The sequence below is a fragment of the Cimex lectularius genome, unplaced genomic scaffold, assembly GCF_000648675.2.
Source record: "Cimex lectularius strain Harlan isolate CLEC.00 unplaced genomic scaffold, Clec_2.1 scaffold297, whole genome shotgun sequence".
Taxonomy (NCBI): Eukaryota; Metazoa; Arthropoda; class Insecta; order Hemiptera; family Cimicidae; genus Cimex; species Cimex lectularius.
Window position 1 is genome coordinate 197,809 of NW_019392866.1, and position 19,343 is coordinate 217,151.

The 19,343-nt window shown below is 36.3% G+C and overlaps 1 protein-coding gene across 3 annotated transcripts in view; it reads left to right on the forward strand.

Annotated features, from left to right (window-relative positions):
• Window positions 1-19,343, forward strand: part of LOC106665260 (rho guanine nucleotide exchange factor 17) — a 72,763-nt gene that overhangs the window by 24,060 nt on the left and 29,360 nt on the right. For all 3 annotated transcript variants that reach the window (XM_014391569.2, XM_014391568.2, XM_024228861.1), the window contains one exon: window positions 8,917-10,970. In XM_014391569.2, the coding sequence (XP_014247055.1) occupies window positions 9,000-10,970 (1,971 nt within the window). In that variant the 5' untranslated portion in view covers window positions 8,917-8,999. The remainder of the gene's footprint in view (window positions 1-8,916; window positions 10,971-19,343) is intronic.

Below are 19,343 nucleotides of genomic sequence, written 5' to 3' on the forward strand. Positions count from 1 at the left end.
CTTTGACGAGCCCTGGCCAGAACTTCTATTGTTATCGTAAAATATTCACATTTCATCACATGTAAAACTTCTATACAGAAAAGGTTCTCTTTTTGTTTCGGCAAAGAAGTGTTTCACAAACTTCATAACGATATTTTTCGGTCGTTTAATGGATGAGGAGCTCAACTTTCGAGGTTTTTTCCAATTGCCTTAAGGTGGTCAGCGACGATCGATTTGCTAACTGAAAGTTTCTTCTCTGCATGTTCTCGAGCAGTTGTTCTGGGATTTTCTTTGACCAAAGCTCGCCGAACACCATCATCCTTCAGGGAAGAAATCCTTCCACGATTTTCTTTGTCTTCAGGGCTGAAGTCCCCTCTCGAAATTTTTTAAAACTCTCTGAACGGTGCTCTCACTCACGCTGCCATCGCCCCAGATGGCCAGAATTAATGAATGTTTCTGGCTGTTTGGGTATCGTTCCGACCGAGTTTAAACTCGTAAAACGAAATTATGCCAAAATCACGCGTTGACGTATTAGTAAAGACTGAATTCTTCCAAAGTAACGAAATGTTTCTAAGGTAAACAAACAGTTTTGTTTGAAAGTGTTGACATTCGTACAAAAGAATAATCCATTAAACTAAACAGTTTAATATAACAAAAACATGAAAACTTGCATTATTTTTCGGACATCCCAATAATTCCTGTCATACCGATGGCTTAATATCCAACTATCCGTTGGTTGTCGAGGACAAGGGATCACTTTACAATACATTTTTCAAATTAATCTTAAAAAAAAAATTTAAAGGATTCGAACCCAGAACATGGCATTTACGAGTCAGGCGCCCTAACCTCTGTGGTGGACCCATTTTTTGTCTGTCTCTCTTCAACTAAAAACTAAATCTTAAAAATTATTACAACGAAACTATCCAGAAATGGAAAAGAATGAAATAAGAAAATTTAATTAAAGTCTGCTTTCTGTTTTTTCTTATTAAACAATTATCAGTTATTATTTTAACAATATTCGTCCAGTATGGAACAAAATAAATACCATAGTAAAAACGTAAAAAAGAAATGTTATCTTTTTTATAGATGTAATGATATTTTTTACATTTTTTGTACTGGTAGGTCTGTTGGATGCGTTTTTGCTTTGTACCATGTTTGGTAGTTGACCTGTGTAGTTTGAAGGACATAGGTCAGGTATGAGCACGGAATTGCATACCAGGATGATCAGAAATTATCAAACAAAATTTTAGAAAAATATTGTTATTGGAAATAGTAATCTAATTGATAAAAAAAAGATAGAAAGATAGAAAGATTTTCTTTGTTTCTCTGAAAGTTTCTCTTACCGATCGTCTGGTCTGCCCATCTTCGCTGGGTTTGTCAGACGCGTTTCAGCTTTTCAACATGTTCAATAGTTAGTCTAAAGGAGCGAGGTCCGGATCCAAGACGGAGACCAGGATGATCTTTTGCAAAGAAACGTTTAGTAAAAACATTTTTCTTTGTAAATAGACATCTAATAACTATAAAAAGCGACAGCCAAAAAGAGAGAGGAAAACGACTTTCTTTGATGTTGATATATGTATTGGATCCTTAGTAGTTTTATTTAAAACGCATAAATTATTTTGATAATAAATAACTTGTAATTTGATTCTTACCTGTCGCCTTGGTCTGCTTATTCTCACTGGGTTGGTCTGACAGACGAGTTTTACAGATTCACCATGTTTAGTCTCTGTTGTCTGAAGGAGCGAGGTCCAGTATTGGGCACCAAGATAGGCAGACTAGGATGATTTGATACGATCAAATGTTTAGCAAAAACACTTTTCTTTTTAAATTTATTACTATTGGTACAGAAAGACAATGGCACAGAAAGACAGTTTTTCTTTATTTTCTGACATAATTCTGTTTCTCTTGGAGATTCCCCTAAAACGCATAATGTACTTGGATAATAAATAACTTGTAATTTGATCCTTACCAATATTTTGATAATAAATACATAAACACCAGTAATGATAGGAAAAAGATATGAACCTTACTGGCGTGTTGTGAAATATTCGCTCATCAAAAGCAGAATAGTTATAACAAAGAGAGAGAAAGAGAGAAGTGTATAAATAAACGAAAAGCCTTTAAAAATAAGAATCTTGACTTGAATATCTTTTTAATAAGTGTGGCAAAGAGAGAGTGTGATAACAAACATGGAATACATTTTTTGACTATTCTTTTCCCTATTTATCTAGTTTTGTTATGTAATGTTTAGACTATGTTTTGACATTTCACCATAATCATGTTCATTTCTAAAAGCAAGCAGAAAACTAACTCGCAAACTGACTAAAATGCTACTTAATTTCTGGTCTACATATCCTCGCTGTTTTAGTCAGACACGTTTCTACATTTCGGCAACTTCGGCAATTGGTCTTTCTTAGTCTGAAGGAGCGAGGTCAGGTATGCGCGCGAAGATAGGTAGACCAACTAGCGACAGTTTAGTAGAATATTCCATTTTTCACTTAAACTGTAAGCTTATTACTAAAAATAGTTAAAAACGGAAAGACAGATGAAAGTGTTTTCCCAGATTTTGATATAGTGCTTTTCTAGCCGTTTTCCTTAAAATGAATTAATCATTTTGATAATAAATAACGTACAAAAAATCAATAGTTACAGGAAAAATGCATTAATTAACTATACTGGAAATAAAATTAACATTACTAGCGTTTTGTGAATAATTCACTCAATTAAAAACAATAAATAATAAAAGAAAAAGCTTTAAAAAGTAAGAATCATTGTTATATCGTTTTAATAATTTTTACAAAGCATGGATAATTGAAACAAAAATTCGGATAAATTGTTCTTTACTCTTCTGTATGTTTTGATGGTTTTATGATTTCAAATGAGACACACTACTTTTAAGGTGACTTGTTGACATTTTTGCTATAATCATGTTAATTTTTATTTAAAAGAGGAACATATAATTTAACACTTAATCTGCGGAGTTTCGGCTGTCAGAAATCGCACGGAGTGCAGCCAGGTATATGCACCAAGATATAGAGATCTAGAGATCAGAACTGACCAAACTTCAAGTTTTGTAACAATACTGTTTGTTCGAACCTGTCAATGTATTACTAAAACGATAGTAAAATGTTTTTATTTGTTTTCTGATGTGATTCTTCTTCTCTGACAGTTTTCCTTAAAACGCATAAATTTTGGTAATAAATGACTTGTAATAATTTGATCGGTCATCGCGGTTTTCCACTATCCGCTGGTTAGTTTTTCAGACGCCTATCGGCATTTTGCTGTCTTCAGTCTTAGGTCTGTATAATTTTTATCAAGTCAAGTCTCTTTTATAAAACATTATCTTTATTGGGAAATGGTGGATTAAGTCAAGGGTGTTTTATAGGTGTTTTTAAACTATTTGTAGTAGTCCTGAATATTCTCTCCGATTCGATCTGTCAGATTTTGGCATTTCTCCATGTTCAGTGGTTGGCCTGTCTGAGGAGCGAGGTCATGTGTAGACACCAAGAAAGGCATGCTAAACCACATACACATATTCTAAACCGGCACTGGGTCACTTACTGGGTCCGCCTACGCTAGCGGGTTTTGTTATTATTCTTGACTAACAACAAACCCCGCGAGGGTAGACGGTCAAGTACCCAGTGTCGGTTCTAGTATTTTTATTCTGCGTTTCCACGCCAATTTAGTCAGTCAGACGTGTTTCGGGTTTTTATCATGTCCAGCGATAGTCTTGTGCAGTCTGAAAGAGCGACGTCAGATATAGGCAACAAGATAGGCAGACCACGATAAATGGATATTTCAACTTATTGCTAGAAAAAGCGACAGATAGGCAGTAAATATTTGTTTTATGATTTTCTTTGAAACCTATAAACTATTTTGTTAATAAACATCCTATAAAAAAATAAGGAAATAACGATAGGGAAAGGCATGAACTATACCGGAAAACTAAATTAACAGTACTGTTTTGTGAATAACCCTCTCAATCAAAAAGCAATATGAACAGTTTACAAAAGTGAAACATTGATAGAGTAAACATTTGGAAGAAGGAGAAACCCTGTTCTCTAATAATTGAACTCACTGGCTAAACTGTATATACTGCCATGTTTGTTTGTAACTGCTCACAAATCTCTTCCGTTTAGGATATTTATAAAATCCTGTGTATTTAGTACATTTTTGTATCGGAGCTTACATTCTCTAAGGAACTGTTGACGACACTGAAAAATATTGAACCGGGAAGTTTTCTATTCTTCAAATGAAATCATTCTACTGATAATGTACGATGACCTGTATGATCAAAAAAGTTTGCTCGCCCGCGCTAATTGTATCAACGTACCTGGAATATATTTACTAATAGTCGAGGGTTCAGCTATTCGATTCAATACTTTTAGGATTAGTATATTTCCACAATTGTAAGAAAAACAAAACAAAAAATGCTGTTTATTTTGAGAGTCTTGGCCCGAAGTCAAACTCGCATTTAACAGAAATCGTCCACCTGTCAAACAGCGAATCAGACAGAAAAGGGTTTCGACTTGTCCAACCCTTGTCATTTTGACTCGATCGACCGCCCATTCGTCCTCTTTTTAGCCCTGCGAGTCTTCAGGGCGGCCCGGGATCATATTGACAGGATCGATGCCCTGTTAATTGCTCTTAGCAAGCGGGTCAACTGCAAGACCTCGGCAGCATGCTAAGTATTCATGAAGCAATATGACGCCAGAGAGACACAAATAAAAACAGGCTTTCTAATCAATAACGTCATCATGTTAAGTGTTCATTAGCAATGGACCTTGTAGCAGAGACCCTTTTTACAAAATAATGGACAATCTAAGCATCAAGTATGCATTAATAATCATTTTTATCAACAAATTCTTTAAACGTAAAATTCAAATGGTAGCTAGACTAATGTCTTGTATATTCTCTTGCAATCTGAAGTATTATATGAAGTTTTATTTTAAGAAAGCCTGTTTAACAGAAATTTAGGTCGTTGTGCTTATTCCTACATAATAACAATTAAATAAACACTATTGCGGAAATATGGATATATTGACATATTAAGAAACAGTAAATGTAATTTCAACTCTTTTAGCCCTCTAAAAACTATACAAAACGTTATAAAATCAAACTGACCAATTGCATACAAATATCGCCAAAAAATACAACAAAGGATAAACGTACTCAACCATGGAATATTGCAAAATGTCTGCCAGAATAAAACGAGAATAGACGGACCAGTCATTGGTGTTGACAAACTGTGAAAGAATAAAGCAATGTTTTAATGTGTTGTCTTCTGATACTAACTTTTTTCTTTATTGATCATAATATTAAATAAACGAAAAGCTTGCCCATTTAAGATTTTTGTGATCTTTAATAATATAAAGTGTTCCGTACGAAAAAGTGAACAATTCTTTGTATTAAATCCATTAGATTTCGTAGTCCGATTGACCAAAAAATCTTTCAATTAATTAATCTTTATGTAAGGTATTGGTTAAGATTAAAAAGTCAGCGTCACGAGCGGGATTCGAACCCACGACCTTCGGCTAAATACGCCGCTGCTCTACCACTTGAGCTATCGTCGTTTCGATCTACTCGGGTACCAACTTCCCATCTCAACCCAACCTTTCGAATTTTCCCTCCTTTTTGCCATTTTTCAAATGTCGTGTAATCAGGATTATATTCTCGGCGACAAATAAAATGGCCACGGAGAGCTTTAGTGAAGATATACTTCATTTAACTTATTAAATCCAATAGATTTCGTGGTCCGATTGACCAAATAACAACTTTCAATTAATTAATCTTTATGTAAGGTATTGGTTGAGATAAAAAAGTCAGTGTCACGAGCGGAGTAGATCGAAGTCACGTTAGCTCAAGTGGTAGAGCAGCGGCGGATTTAGCCGAAGGTCGTGGGTTCGAATCCCGCTCGTGACACTGACTTTTTTATCTCAGCCAATACCTTACATAAAGACTTCTTTTTATGTTTATAGCTTTTTCTCTTAATATTTAATATTTCAAATCATAAAAACTAATTTATATAAAGATATATTTGTGAGGCGTACAAATCTTCCGAATATGAACAGCTGTGTGACGTAGGTCTTAGTTGGAGCCGATCACCTTTCTTTTTGGACGTTTTTCAATTTGATTTTGTAGAATTCTTGATTAAGTAATGAAGCCGATGGGCGATCGTTAAACTGGTTATATGTTTATTTAAGACCGGTTTCGGCTTAACTGTCATCATGTCACAAAGTTTTAAAAACGTTTAATGGTTTTGCGACTTGTAGCTCTTCACAGCCAAGCCGACGTTCAAACTCTTTTGTTGAATTGTTTTGAATTTTCATTTTGAACGAGTTGACCAAAAGAAAAACAAACGCCACTTGCTAAGAATACGTTGAAAAATTAAAACAAATCGAATTACGTGCATGTGCGAGAGTTTAGGAAAGTTGTCATAACTATTAATGAGAAGCAGGTTCGGATTTAAAAATACACCAAGACTCTCAAATACTAGGAGAGAAGAGGCTTGGTTGGTTAAAAAAATCAGATTACAGCTATGCTATATAATTTGAATTTTTTTCCTCAAGTCTGTTGGTCTGATGCCAACCATCTGGCATTTTCTCAAGGGCTCTGTCATTCATAAGTTAGGTTAGCTTTTTCACTTAGTACTGAAAAAACGTAGTAAACGAAAATCTAAATGGATAGTAAATGAAAACCCCTTTCTTACCAGAAGACATTTTGACGTAGGACTTTTATTTACGCCGAGTAAACAGGTTGCGGCTTCACTGAAACACCTTCACTCTATTAACATAGTTTGTACAAAATACAAATAATAGGCCAATGTTTATAAATAAAACTAAGGCTTTTAAGAAAAACAAATCGATATCTTTGATAATAATACAACTAGATCGCAATAAATGTATCTACGATTTACTCCTTCCCACTAAACCTATATTAACAGTTTAACATATAACTAGCGTATATTAAATGGACTTTTTCAGGTCTAATAAAGTAAATTTAGAAGTGATCTCTGTCACAGAATTAGAATTGGGGCGATCATTTTTCGTGAAACCAAGAACTACTTCGAAATTAAGCCCCGACCTCGCTCCTTCTGACTACATTTTCATCCTTTTTGTTTTTTCAAACTTAAAAGACTGAAAAAATAAAAATTTGTGTTTCATTTACAAAGTATCAACCCAACTAAAACGGCCTTCGATAGTTTTATTACCCCCAAAATATTGTAGGTTAGTACTCAAAATACAACAATTCTTGATAAGAAGTAAGGGTTTTTGTTCAAATAATACAAATTTTATAGCAAGAAGGACTTATAGAGAGGATATTAATGTAAAATAGCTAAACTTTTTTGGTCTAATACAATATATTAGAGGTGGTCTAAGTCACAGAATTATTGATAGGGTGAAATTTTTTCGTGAATTCACAACACCCGACCTCGCTCCTTCTGGCTTCACGAACTTGTTTCCATGGGTTAACCCAACTAAAATGGCCAAATCCTATTTTAGCACTATTACGTTTTAAATACTTTGAAACTACAAATAATTTCTTAAACACAATTAATGCTCAAAAAATACAACAAATTGCTAAAAAGTAACTTGTTAAAAACAAAATAATTTTTTGTTAGAAGGACTTTGAGGAATATTATTGTCGAAATTTATATTTTTTTATCTAACAAAGTATATTTAGAAGTCCTGTAAATCAAAGAATTAGAATAAGGGTGATCATTTTTTTGTAAAGCCACAGCTTCGAAGTCCCATCTCGCTCCTTCTGACTACTTAAATAAATAAGTAGGTTGATATGTCTTAGAAAACTTACAAGACTAAAAAAAATAAGAATTTCTGTTTGATTTCACTTTTCAATAGATCAACGTAACTAAAAGGGTCTTCGTCCTGAGGAATATGTCATTTTTATTATTTTATTTATTTTTTAAATAAATACGTTGAAAACGTAAATTTAGTTAATATCTAAGTACAACAATTATTAACAATCATTGTTAAAAAGAAAGTTTTTTTTTCAAATATCATTGATTTTATATGATCAGAAGGACTTTTAGGAAAGGCATTAATTAACATGAAATTACTGTCAAAGTCTGATCATATTTTAAGAGAATGTTTTTAATGCTTTTGTTATTAATTAATAAAATAAGTTAATTTGTATGAATTATCTGATAATTAAATAATTTAATCACTGTGTTCATCAAGGACGATTCGCATGAATGTAAAACACGAGTCGTTGATTTTTTTCAGCATAGATCAAAAGAAATTGCCGGGGAAATATTGCCCGTGTGTTTAAATAGATTTGGACAAGAAAAATTGTGCTGAAGTAAATTTTTGTCGGTGAAAACACATGTTTCATAAACGAACGGTCTATAAATCTCGAATTAAATCTCATGGTTCTAATTTCGGCACTTTCCGCAGTTTAGCCAGGGCGATATGTTCACTTTAAGGACCACTGGAGAGGACATTAAGCCGAATATTTGTCTCCTGTAGAGTAAACAAATCCCAACCTCGGTATCTACTATACGAAAAATGTGTTTACTATTAATAGGACAAAAATGTTGCTGTTGCTGATTCCGACGAACGAATCGTGAAAAAATAATGTAATAAAATAAAATCCGTACTTAGTCATTATTCGAAATTACTTTCCTAATTGGCCCGAGTTGTTAAATCTAACAAAAACCTAATTTAAATAGTATTAAAGTGTTACACCTAGAACAAAGATTTCGTAACAGTAAATTATTTTTAAAAAAACAACAACAAAGAATTAAAAGATTTAGTCGTTTAATTTCCTGATTAAAAACTAAATATAGCTTCATTTCAAGGGAGAATGCGTAAAAACGCTAAAGTTTAAAAATATGGTAGCACGTGCGATGTTAAGTTTTCATGAACTGTAATTAATAGTTTGTAGGTTTTAGTGATTAAAAAAGTTATTTGCTTTCAGGTAGTGAGCACCGTCAGGAAAGGAGGAATTGTTGTTGATACGAGGGAATGGTCCGGGCTCCGGGGAGATAGGATGAGTGCACTATGATGAGCAGTGATAACAGCTGGCGGGAGGGATACGTACGTATTGGTTCGGTACGCGTGCGTGTACGGCAAGAGGATGGCCGAGTGGGAGAGGGCGAATGTTGCTGCGGAGGGCCGTGGAGTTCTCGTCTACCGGCCGCCAAGAATAACTCGGGCAGTAGTCTCGGAGTGCCAAGCCGACGCGGACCCGCATCTTTCATACCAGCAGCCCTGGACAGGCTCCCGAATTTCCACTTGGGCCCTGCCCCAAACAAAAAGAAAACGAGAAGCTCGGACAAATCGGACCGCCTCAGGGAACTGACCGAGAGGCTCAAGGGACCCGGCGAGCAGAAAGTACCCGTCGAGGACTTCGACCTGAAGCTCACCTTGCAAAAGCCGGAAGAACGGACTATCGTCGGCTCCTACATCCAGAGGACGATACCGTTCCGAAGCGCGTCGTTCTCTCAAGTCGATTTCTCACCGACCGACGGTAAATACAACATCAGAAACGCGAGGAACATCGCGCTAGCGAACAAAGCCGGTGCCTCGCTCAGCCTCCCTAGGAAGAAAACCTCATCCGAGAAATCTCCAGTCAGTCCCAGCACTTCGTTGCCGTTGGGTTCTGGCGCGTCGATCGATTCTGCAGTCGGATCTCAAGAGTGGTCCCTTCCAAAATCGGAAAAACCACCCGAATGTAAACAAAACCGATCTTTGACTCACCCCCTGAGCTGGAAGGACTCAGCTCCTGCTGACGCCCTCTCTTACGGCTCCGTCGACGGGAACGGGTTGAAAGGGCTAGGCTGCGGAGATCGGACCCTGCGAGGGGTGAAAGAAGAAAGCGACACCGACAGCGCTGCCGCCACGAGCGAAACGCTCTCCCAGCCCGTCTCGCCACCGCCGGATCATTGGTTTGATCCCGTGCCCAATATAACCAGCATCACGCCAAGTACACAAAACCCTAGCTCAGAGCCTACAGTCTATCACTTGACGCCGACCGACATTCTTGCGGAACCGGAGGAAACGGGCGAGGAATTTTTGAAGGACATCATCGAAGAAGAAACGAATTCGGAAGGCGTTCTGGTCGAGAGTGCGTCGAAAAAGAACAACACTTCTCTGAACCGGACATGTTCGCTCAACTCGACGTTTTCCGAAGCGGACAACAAAAACGAGAAAGGAGTGCGGAGTGAGAGGAGTTGGACCGTAGGCGAGTGCGTGAGACGTTTGGGAGAATGGGCTTCTAGCGCGCAAGAAGAGCCTCAGAGCCCGGAAGAGACCAGTATACGACTTATGTGGCCGAAGCCCGGGGAACGCAAATGGGCGGATAGACCGAAATTAATCTGCCAGAGTTCAGAAGAGAAAGAAGAAGAAAGAGGGTCCCCGAGACGTTTTCCGATACTGAACAGGAACGATTCCCTCTCTGAAGGGGAAAGTGACAACGGGTGCAGGACGACCCCGAACAGGAATTCGCCCTCCCTATTTGCTCCTTCAGACCTCTCGGACGGCGAAAACAAATTGACGAACCAGACCAGGAGTCCTCAACCACCCAGGAGATATTCGAAGAAGCCGATACGAGGGCCATACGGACAGATGCTCGAGGCGGAGATGAAAAAGCCGGAAACGCGAAAATTCACGATACATCACGACGACCTGAAGTTTTTGGAAGAGTTCGGCCAGCCCAGCAAGCCAGTCAGGCAGAGGACCATGGACGACAGCCACTTGAAAAGGAGTTACACGTCCCCAGAGCCGTCTGATTCCGTTAAATCCGGTTCGAAAAGGAAAGTCAACGAAAATGTGCCGTTCGGGGGAAATAAACCGGAAGTGCACCATCAAAGGACGACGTCCAGCCCTTCCCAGCTCGAAGGATGTTCTAAAGACAAAGGACCTCAGCCGTCTCATCAGCTCCTGGCCCAACTACTCAAGGGAAGCTCCGAACGAAGTCTAATCGACTCGAATCCTCTACATCAGCTGACCAACAGCCCATCATATTGGAAGGTAAGCCCATTTATTAACAATAAATATCAATCATTACCTTACAAATTCACATATGTCTTCACACACCTTGACATGATTTATTTAAATGAACAATCTTTTTACACAACTTTAAGCCAGAGGAACATACACAACACAATAAACAAATGTGTAAAAAATAATATAACGAGTGTAGGATATAAGGTTCATAAGGCGCATATCTACAGTTTTGTTATGTGATCTCAACTTCCTTCAGATCAAGCAAAGAATACGGTTAGGAGTATGTAGAGGTTTGAAGTTGTTACAATAAACTAATTTTAATAAATAATATTCGGGGCTTTAACATCTCCAAGGAACATTGCCCAAAGAACTTCTTTTTCCAAACGTTCTTTTTAAGAAAGACCACAGGTTTTGCCAGTTCGATTTTTCAATTGAAAACATTTTCCACTTTCCCGGCCGTAATATCGAACGGAAAAATGTAGCGAGATAATCTAATCTTTCATGGAAGTGTTTGCCGATGAATGCTTTAACAGAAATGTAAAACGGGGGAAACCATCGTAAGAGCCTATTAAAAACCAGTCACTGTTCAAGACAGTTAATCTTGCATATAACGTGCCTTTATATGCAAATGTAAACCAACATTCCATTAATTATTCCTGCAACGTGTCATTATACAAGTTGAAGTATCAGTATTTATAACGGTTGACATTGTAAATGATATTACATTAAAATTATAACTTTTATGGCGTCATTAATTGAGAAAGTTTAATATTTTAATTTCTGTTTGTAAAATGGATCATAATTTGAATTTTAAAGAGCCTTTTGCAGAACGCCTTTTTACTTTTAATTATTCCTCTTTTACTATTACAACTATATTTGGGCAACTTTTAAACTGTTTTGATAAAAACTCTCTCTTTTGATTTGGCACATCGTGTATTTTAAATATAAAAAAGAGAGAGAGAGAGAGAGAGAGAGAGAGAGAGAGAGAGAGAGAGAGAGAGAGAATGAGAGAGACGTAGAGGTCTGAGTGATTAAAAATAGAAGTAGGGCCAGGATCCACCCAGCCACCATTACAAATTTGGAACTAATTTTAACTATATCTGGTTGCGATGTGTCTGAGAGGCGACCGCATAATGTCTCTTTGAGTTAACGCAAGATTAAAAAACAAACAAAAAAACCTACACCTACGATTGATCATATTGATCCAAGGGGGTGTCCAAGTCTGGACAATTTTCTTTTAAAAACAAGAAGAGTCGATGAACGTGGATAATTCATCTCCAGTCATAATAAAGGGTGCCTTTTCGCTTTATCATCGCAAAGATCTCACTGATCTGTGATTCGGACTCGATAAAACCCAACCACACTATCTGACAAGTTAAATTTATTAATAGTAGCGATATTTTTTCAGTTAGCTTGTTTATTGTCACTTCAATCAATTAAGTATAGACATTTTATCTGTTATTATTAGCAATATAAATCTATACATCTGATTTTTTTGTAATGATTGAGAAAGCTATTTGTTGCCACACGTCAATTGGATCTATCTATCTTTAACAAACACGTGGTTGGTTATTTAGCTAATACAACAACATTGCATAACCGATCAAATTTGGACAATCCAGCCCTCCCAACAAGTTAAACAAAACCGCCGTCCGGTCCGCCTAATCTCGCTGATTTTGTACGTCCCGAGGTTAGGCGGGCTTGGATGATCTGTTAATATACCTATTACTATATATATAATTGAGTACATACAGTCAAGAAAGAGTTCGTAAAGCATTTCGAACCTAATTTAAACGTAAGGTTTATCCGGCACATGTTGAAAGAATTTGGCAAACGATTTTGCATACCAAATTTTATAACTTACAAACAACATTTGTTTTTCAACTAAATAAATGAAAACCGCTTAAAACTATTAAGTATCTAATTGTCCCTCATATATTTCAACCACTGCAGAGCGTCAACGGATCTAGCAGCGGATAACAGCAAGGATAAGGATGAGAAAGGGTCAAACTAAGATAACAGTCAAACATTTATTTGTATATTTATTGTTAATTTGTATATAAAACGGCTCCCGTACTCATTCTTTTGAATTTTATCCATTTCTGGAATATTTTTAACGCTATTTTCTTTTCTTTTATCCCCCTGTGTCTATAAGCAAAGTTGTAACGTAGAATAAGAAGAACTCGATATGAAATCAGAGAAATTTTACATTGTGACATATGTTGTTGATTGTTGATGTTGATTTTTGTGTGGTGAAGAACATGTAGATTGGTCGCTTTCGATCAATCTGGCCCACCGCCAATCCTCGTTGTTTTGGTCTGTCAGACGAGTTTAGACATTTTACCGTCTTCAGTGGTTGATCTGTACAGTCTGCAAGACGAAACCACTCGTTAAAACTGCAATTTCTTTCACAACAAAGTCTCAAAACGCTTAACATCATTGTAGATGGCTAAAAGCCGAAACGCACTTTACAGAGGAAGAGCGTGTATAGGCAGACCACGGTTCGGAAAGGACCAAATTACAATAAACTTTTGAAAATTCAAACGTATTATTTCATAATATAAACTATAGAGCTATTATCCAATGGATTCGCTAATTTATTTGTTAATTTGGCAATAAAACAGCCTCCTACTGACCATCGAGTACTACATTCACTGGTACTGTATGAAATTTATCCATTTCTTAAATGTTTTTTTTTCTTTTCTTGTTTTTATATCTTGCTGAATCGATAAGCAAAGTTTAAGAACTCGACATGAAATCTGGGAAATCGAACATTTGGCATATCTTGTTGAGGTCTGCATAGTGAAGAACGTGAAGATTGGTCGTTTTCGATCATTCTGGTCTACCCATGCTTACCGTTTTGTTCTGTCAGGCGCGTTTCTACTTTTAACGATCACCTTTGGTTGGCCTGTGCGCTGTTCCCGTGTTTCAGTCTTTTTTTTACAAAGCTTTCAGACAACAGATTCAATAACTCGCCGACCTCCACAGTAAATTTCACATCTGCTGACCTTATATAAGAATTATATTACCATTAACGTGGGTTGAAATTTGAGGAAAATTCACTAGTTTTCGTGGTCCACTTGACCAATTGATATCTTTCAATTAATTAAGGTTTTTAGTTGAGATAAAAAATTTAGTGCCCGAGTGAATCGAAGTCGCGACAGCTCAAGTGGTAGAGTAGCGGCGAATCTAGCCGATGATCGTGGGTTCGAATCCCGCTCGTGACACTGATTTTTTTATCTCAACTAAAAACCTTAATTAATTGAAAGATATTAATTGGTCAAGCGGACCACGAAAACTAGTGAATTTAATAAGTTAAAATGAAGTATACTTCACTAAAAGTTCTCCGTGGCCATTTCATTTGTCGCCGAAAATCAAATAGATTATACGACAGTTGAAAAATGGCAAAAAGGAGGGAAAATTCAAAAGGTGGGGTGGAGATGGGAAGTTAGTGCCCGAGTGAATCGAAGTCACGATAGCTCAAGTGGAAGAGTAACGGCGTGGGCCGAAGGTCGTGGGTTCGAATCCCGCTCGTGACACAGACTTTTTATATTATTACATAAAAACATTGTGGATTCACAACAATGATTGAAAAAATAAAATTATTAAACACTGGTTTTTCAGCTTGTCATACTGCCTCTTCTGTATTTTTGCGTTTACCCTTGTCTATATTCGTTTTGTAAGTAACAGTGACTTCTTAGAGAAGCACTTACGATTATCAGATAATTATTGCGACAAAATAACCCACAAACTCAAAACTAAAGATGGGGAAAAGTCGAAATGCGTCTAACAGACCAAAATGGAAAGTACGAGCTGGTCAAAATGACTGGAAACAACTAAACCAGTTTTAACCATGCATATCCATTCCAATTTTACATAGTACAACGACGAGTTCACGTTTTAATTAAATAAAAGTTAGCTGCTTGTTTTGAATAAAAAAGCCATTTAAGATAACTTTAAAACTTTTCCTTACTGTGTTTTGTTAAAGGGGTTGTATATCTTTAAGTTTTTAAAAAATGTTCCGACGATGAACCTTACGAAATCCATTCAAAGTTTATATCCTTGAGAAGAATTTCTCCGAGATGATTTTCACCCAAATGCAATTTCCGGCAGGGTTGCGTTCTCGACAGGCGGACCTCCCCCCACGATTAGATAAAAAAGCGAAAATACGCGGCGTCAGTGTGATGTAGTGGGTCAAGGGCCGAGTGTGACAGCTGTGAATTTTAGTCCTGGTTGTGCAAACCGTAATAATATGTTGGAGTATCACCAATCCGAGATAAACTGGTCCATTCCTCGGTGGCGGCCTTGTTTCAAAAGAATTTTCTTTCTAGGATTATCCAAAAGAGATAAATCGATCGTTTTTATTTTCAGAAGTAGCCATCACGTAATAAAATCTTAAATAAATTCATTGGAAGATCCTTTTTTATGATGGCATCGTTTTATAAGATTAAGTACAAAAATGTATTACGCTAAGACTTAAACCGTTACACCGGTTTCGATTTGTTCATGGTCCAATAACATAATAAATATCCGCAACTCGACACCCATCATTAAATTCAAACAGAGGTGATTAACAACACTGTACTTAATCATAATTTTCTTATTAACTAACTGAACTTTACACCTGAAACAAATAGAAAATAGTAATAATAATAATATAATTTCTAAGATTTCTTGTTGAGGATTGAACCAGTAGTTAGTACCCTGGTTTAAGGGGTATGTCCTCAACATCAGTTCTCAAGTTGTACCATTCCTCATCATCAGAGTTGTTATTTTATCAGCCGTGATTTTTTTATACGTTTTTGTGTCTGCTAACCTACCACTGAAGATGGCGTAAAGCTGAAACGGAACAGTAGAAAAAACCCAATCTATGCATTTTGTACAATGTTTTTATTCTTTCACGAATTGAATATGGTAAGAAAATTCAAAAGAATCGCAGTATTTTTAAAGTTAAGTGTAGCGTGATTGTTTTTGATCGTCTTGGTATGCCCGTTCTCGCTAACTTTGGCCCGTCAAGAGCGTTTTGGCGTCCCGCCATAATCAGTGGTTTCAGTACAAACGTGTAAAGAGGACACGACTAATAAAATAACACACAGGACAACCACTTAAGGTTGAGAAAACGTTCCTGACATTTGTTGGGAAGTCAGACTGTTCTCGCTGGTTTTGTCTGACAGAAGCGTTTCGGCATTTCGCCATCGTCATTGTGTGGTCTATGTGGTTTGAAGGAGCAAGGTCAGGACTAGTACCATTTTTTTCATTGTGAAGATGAAGTGACAACATGCCGAAAAGAAAAAAGCCGATTAGCGAGTATGGAAGCTGGGGGGTTATCACCTCATCGTAGTGTCGTCACAAAAATATTTCTGTTAATAACTTTGAACGATTATTTGACTTTTTCACGTTAAATAAATATTTAAAGTTACAATAGAGTTTTGATATGTAAAATACGTCAGATCTACCGAAGTTTATACATAAATAATTTAGTTAGATGTGATTGATGATGTAGAAAAATTGTTTCCTTTTAAAACGCATTGAATTTCTAATTGATATCCGTGATCGTAACACGCATAAACACCTATATCAAAAATCTAGTGTTAATATTTCTGGATTTATTGTATTTGTATTTACATGAAAGTCGTTTTGTCATAATATTATCATGGAATTAAGTTTCGTAAGTTCCTAATTTCGTAGTTTGTGTAACATGGGTGTTCTAGAAATAGTTCTCTTGTTCTACTTATTGTGAAAACGTTTTTCGGCAGTTCTTTCGACTCGGACCACCCAGATAAGCATATTCTAGCTAGTTTGGTCTGTTCTTCAGTTGAACCGGCACTGGGTCGTCTATATTCGCGGTTTATGTATGTTTACGCGTTTCGGTTTGCGATATCTTCAGTGATGAACTGTCAGTCTGCAAAACACCGTCAATTATCCTTCAATAGTAGGCTTGCATGAAACAATTACCTGCGTTTTACTCAAAGTTCAAAAGGTAGAATATTTGTTATCGTTATGGACGGGACATTTGATCTGATCGGCCATAAGCCGTTGTGCGGAGGAAAAACAGACCAGGGCAATCAGAAATGGACAGACTAGGTTTATCATCCCGCAGGCCTCAACATGAATGAAGTTTTTTGAGTTACAGAGGGTGAAGGATATGAAGACCATGATGATCCAACTCGGATACAATAAACATACTGCGTATAGTGTGAAACTTGGAACATACTATGTTATACCATAATGAATAAAGTAATTAGAAGTTATACTTAGCTTAGTTATACTTCATTAACTTTGCTTGTTAATGCAAGAATGTATAAACAGTGATGAACACAGAAATGGATACGATATACAACTTGTGACTGAACAAACCAGTAAAAATGAGAGAGGCCGGGGAGTTTCACAAGGGTAAAGTTTATGCCCTTTGTTATTTTTCACGTTTATAAAGAACATTATATACTGCCAAAAATAACCTAAGTTTTTCATATGATTTTAAGAAGACGAATTATCAAAAAGCAAAACATTCATCTGGTACAATCCAGAAATTAACAAAAGAAAGTTCAGAGGTTGTAACAGTGTTTTACAAAAGAAAAGTCTTATCCTATGAAATCTTTACTGTTTATTATATATAGCACTACAGATTTTTCGAAAAAGATCGGGCCTGGAAAGGCGGTTTACAATGGTAAAATTTAAGCCGTCTGATATTTTTCCCATTTATGCATAACGTTTCACATTGACTTACATATCTGGGAAATTTTTAGCAAGACGATGCCTGATGATGAAGTAAACGATCATCTCGAGCAAGTCGGAAATTGCTGAAAAGGGTTTATGATCAGGAAAAGTGTTTTACACGAGGAGAATCTAGGCCCTTTATTATTTTTACTGTTTTTAAAGAACATTATACATTGTTCAATTAATTAAGGTTTTTAGTTGAGATGGAAAAGTCAGTGTCACGAGCGGGATTCGAACCCACGACCTTCGGTTAGATACGCCGATACTGACTTCGACCCACTCGGATATTAACTTCCCATCTCAACCCCACCTTTTGAATTTTCCCTCCTTTTTGCCATTTTTCAACTGTCGGTACTTATTAAATTCACTAGTTTTCGTGGTCGAGATTCAAATAGATTATACGACATTTGAAAAATGGCAAAAAGGAGGGGAAATTCAAAAGGTGGGGTTGAGATGGGAAGTTAGTGTCCGAGTGGGTCGAAGTCACAATAGCTCAAGTGGTAGAGTAGCGGCGTATCTAGCCGAAGGTCGTGGGTTCGAATCCCGCTCGTGACAATGACTTTATTATCTCAACTAAAAACCTTAATTAATTGAAAGATATTAATTGCTCAAGCGGACCACGAAAACTCGTGAATTATATGTTGTTTTATATATATCTCTTAGCACGTTTATAAGGGATATCAAATCAGTAAATGTACTGTTTACAGGGAAGAGGAAAGGTGTTGTACTAAGGGCAAACCCTTGCCCTTTGTTATTTTACTGTTTATACAAAGCCTTATAAATTATTATAGAGGAAGTTCCACTCTTAGTTTATTCAATCATTAACCTTAGAAAACATTACAAGAATATATTAATCTTTGGAATATAAAGTGTCTATCATTAGACTTGAGATTGACTGGATTTGAGTCCAAATTTCATACATTAATAATAAAACAGACTATTTGCCATACTAAGTACTATTTCGTGCTACTACTAAGTTATTTTGTGCACCGCAGGTGAACGTTGTCAAATTTGTAGTACTCACAACAGACAAAAATTATATTAGTTTAAACAAGTGATGGGTGCAGATATGGAGTAAGTTTTGTTTTCCCGGTATAACGGATGGTTGATAAATGACATCCTGTTACATCGGTGATCATTAATATCTCACGCGTATGACAGTTGTTCATCCCTAGGAGCTAAAACAAATCTTTAATCTTCTCGCAGCAAACGCATCAAAATTGAGGCCGTCAGGGGAAAAACAAATTCATTTTACATAAAGTTCCTAACGGACCATATTTGCTTTCGTTATGACAATGGTACCTGGTAAGTCGTGGTGATGTATCTACTTTCGTTGACAAAAAGCATACTTGCTTATTGTACTTATAAAATTATTATTCATTTATGTTCCTTTTTCTTTATACTGTGAAACTGGTAACATAACATGATTTAACATGTATGTATATGTAACTATTGATATTTTCTAAAACCCACGAATAAAATTAAGAATATAGAAAGTGTATAGATAAGAATATATAAAAAATAAAATTTAAGATTTAAAAATTATTCTTTCTCATTTTTACTAGTGTAAGAATGTATATTATATATAGTGACGATCACATACAGAACACATTCGTCTCACAGACAAAATAACTTAGTCAATTGCATCATATGCATACGTCAACATGCATCCTCACAATG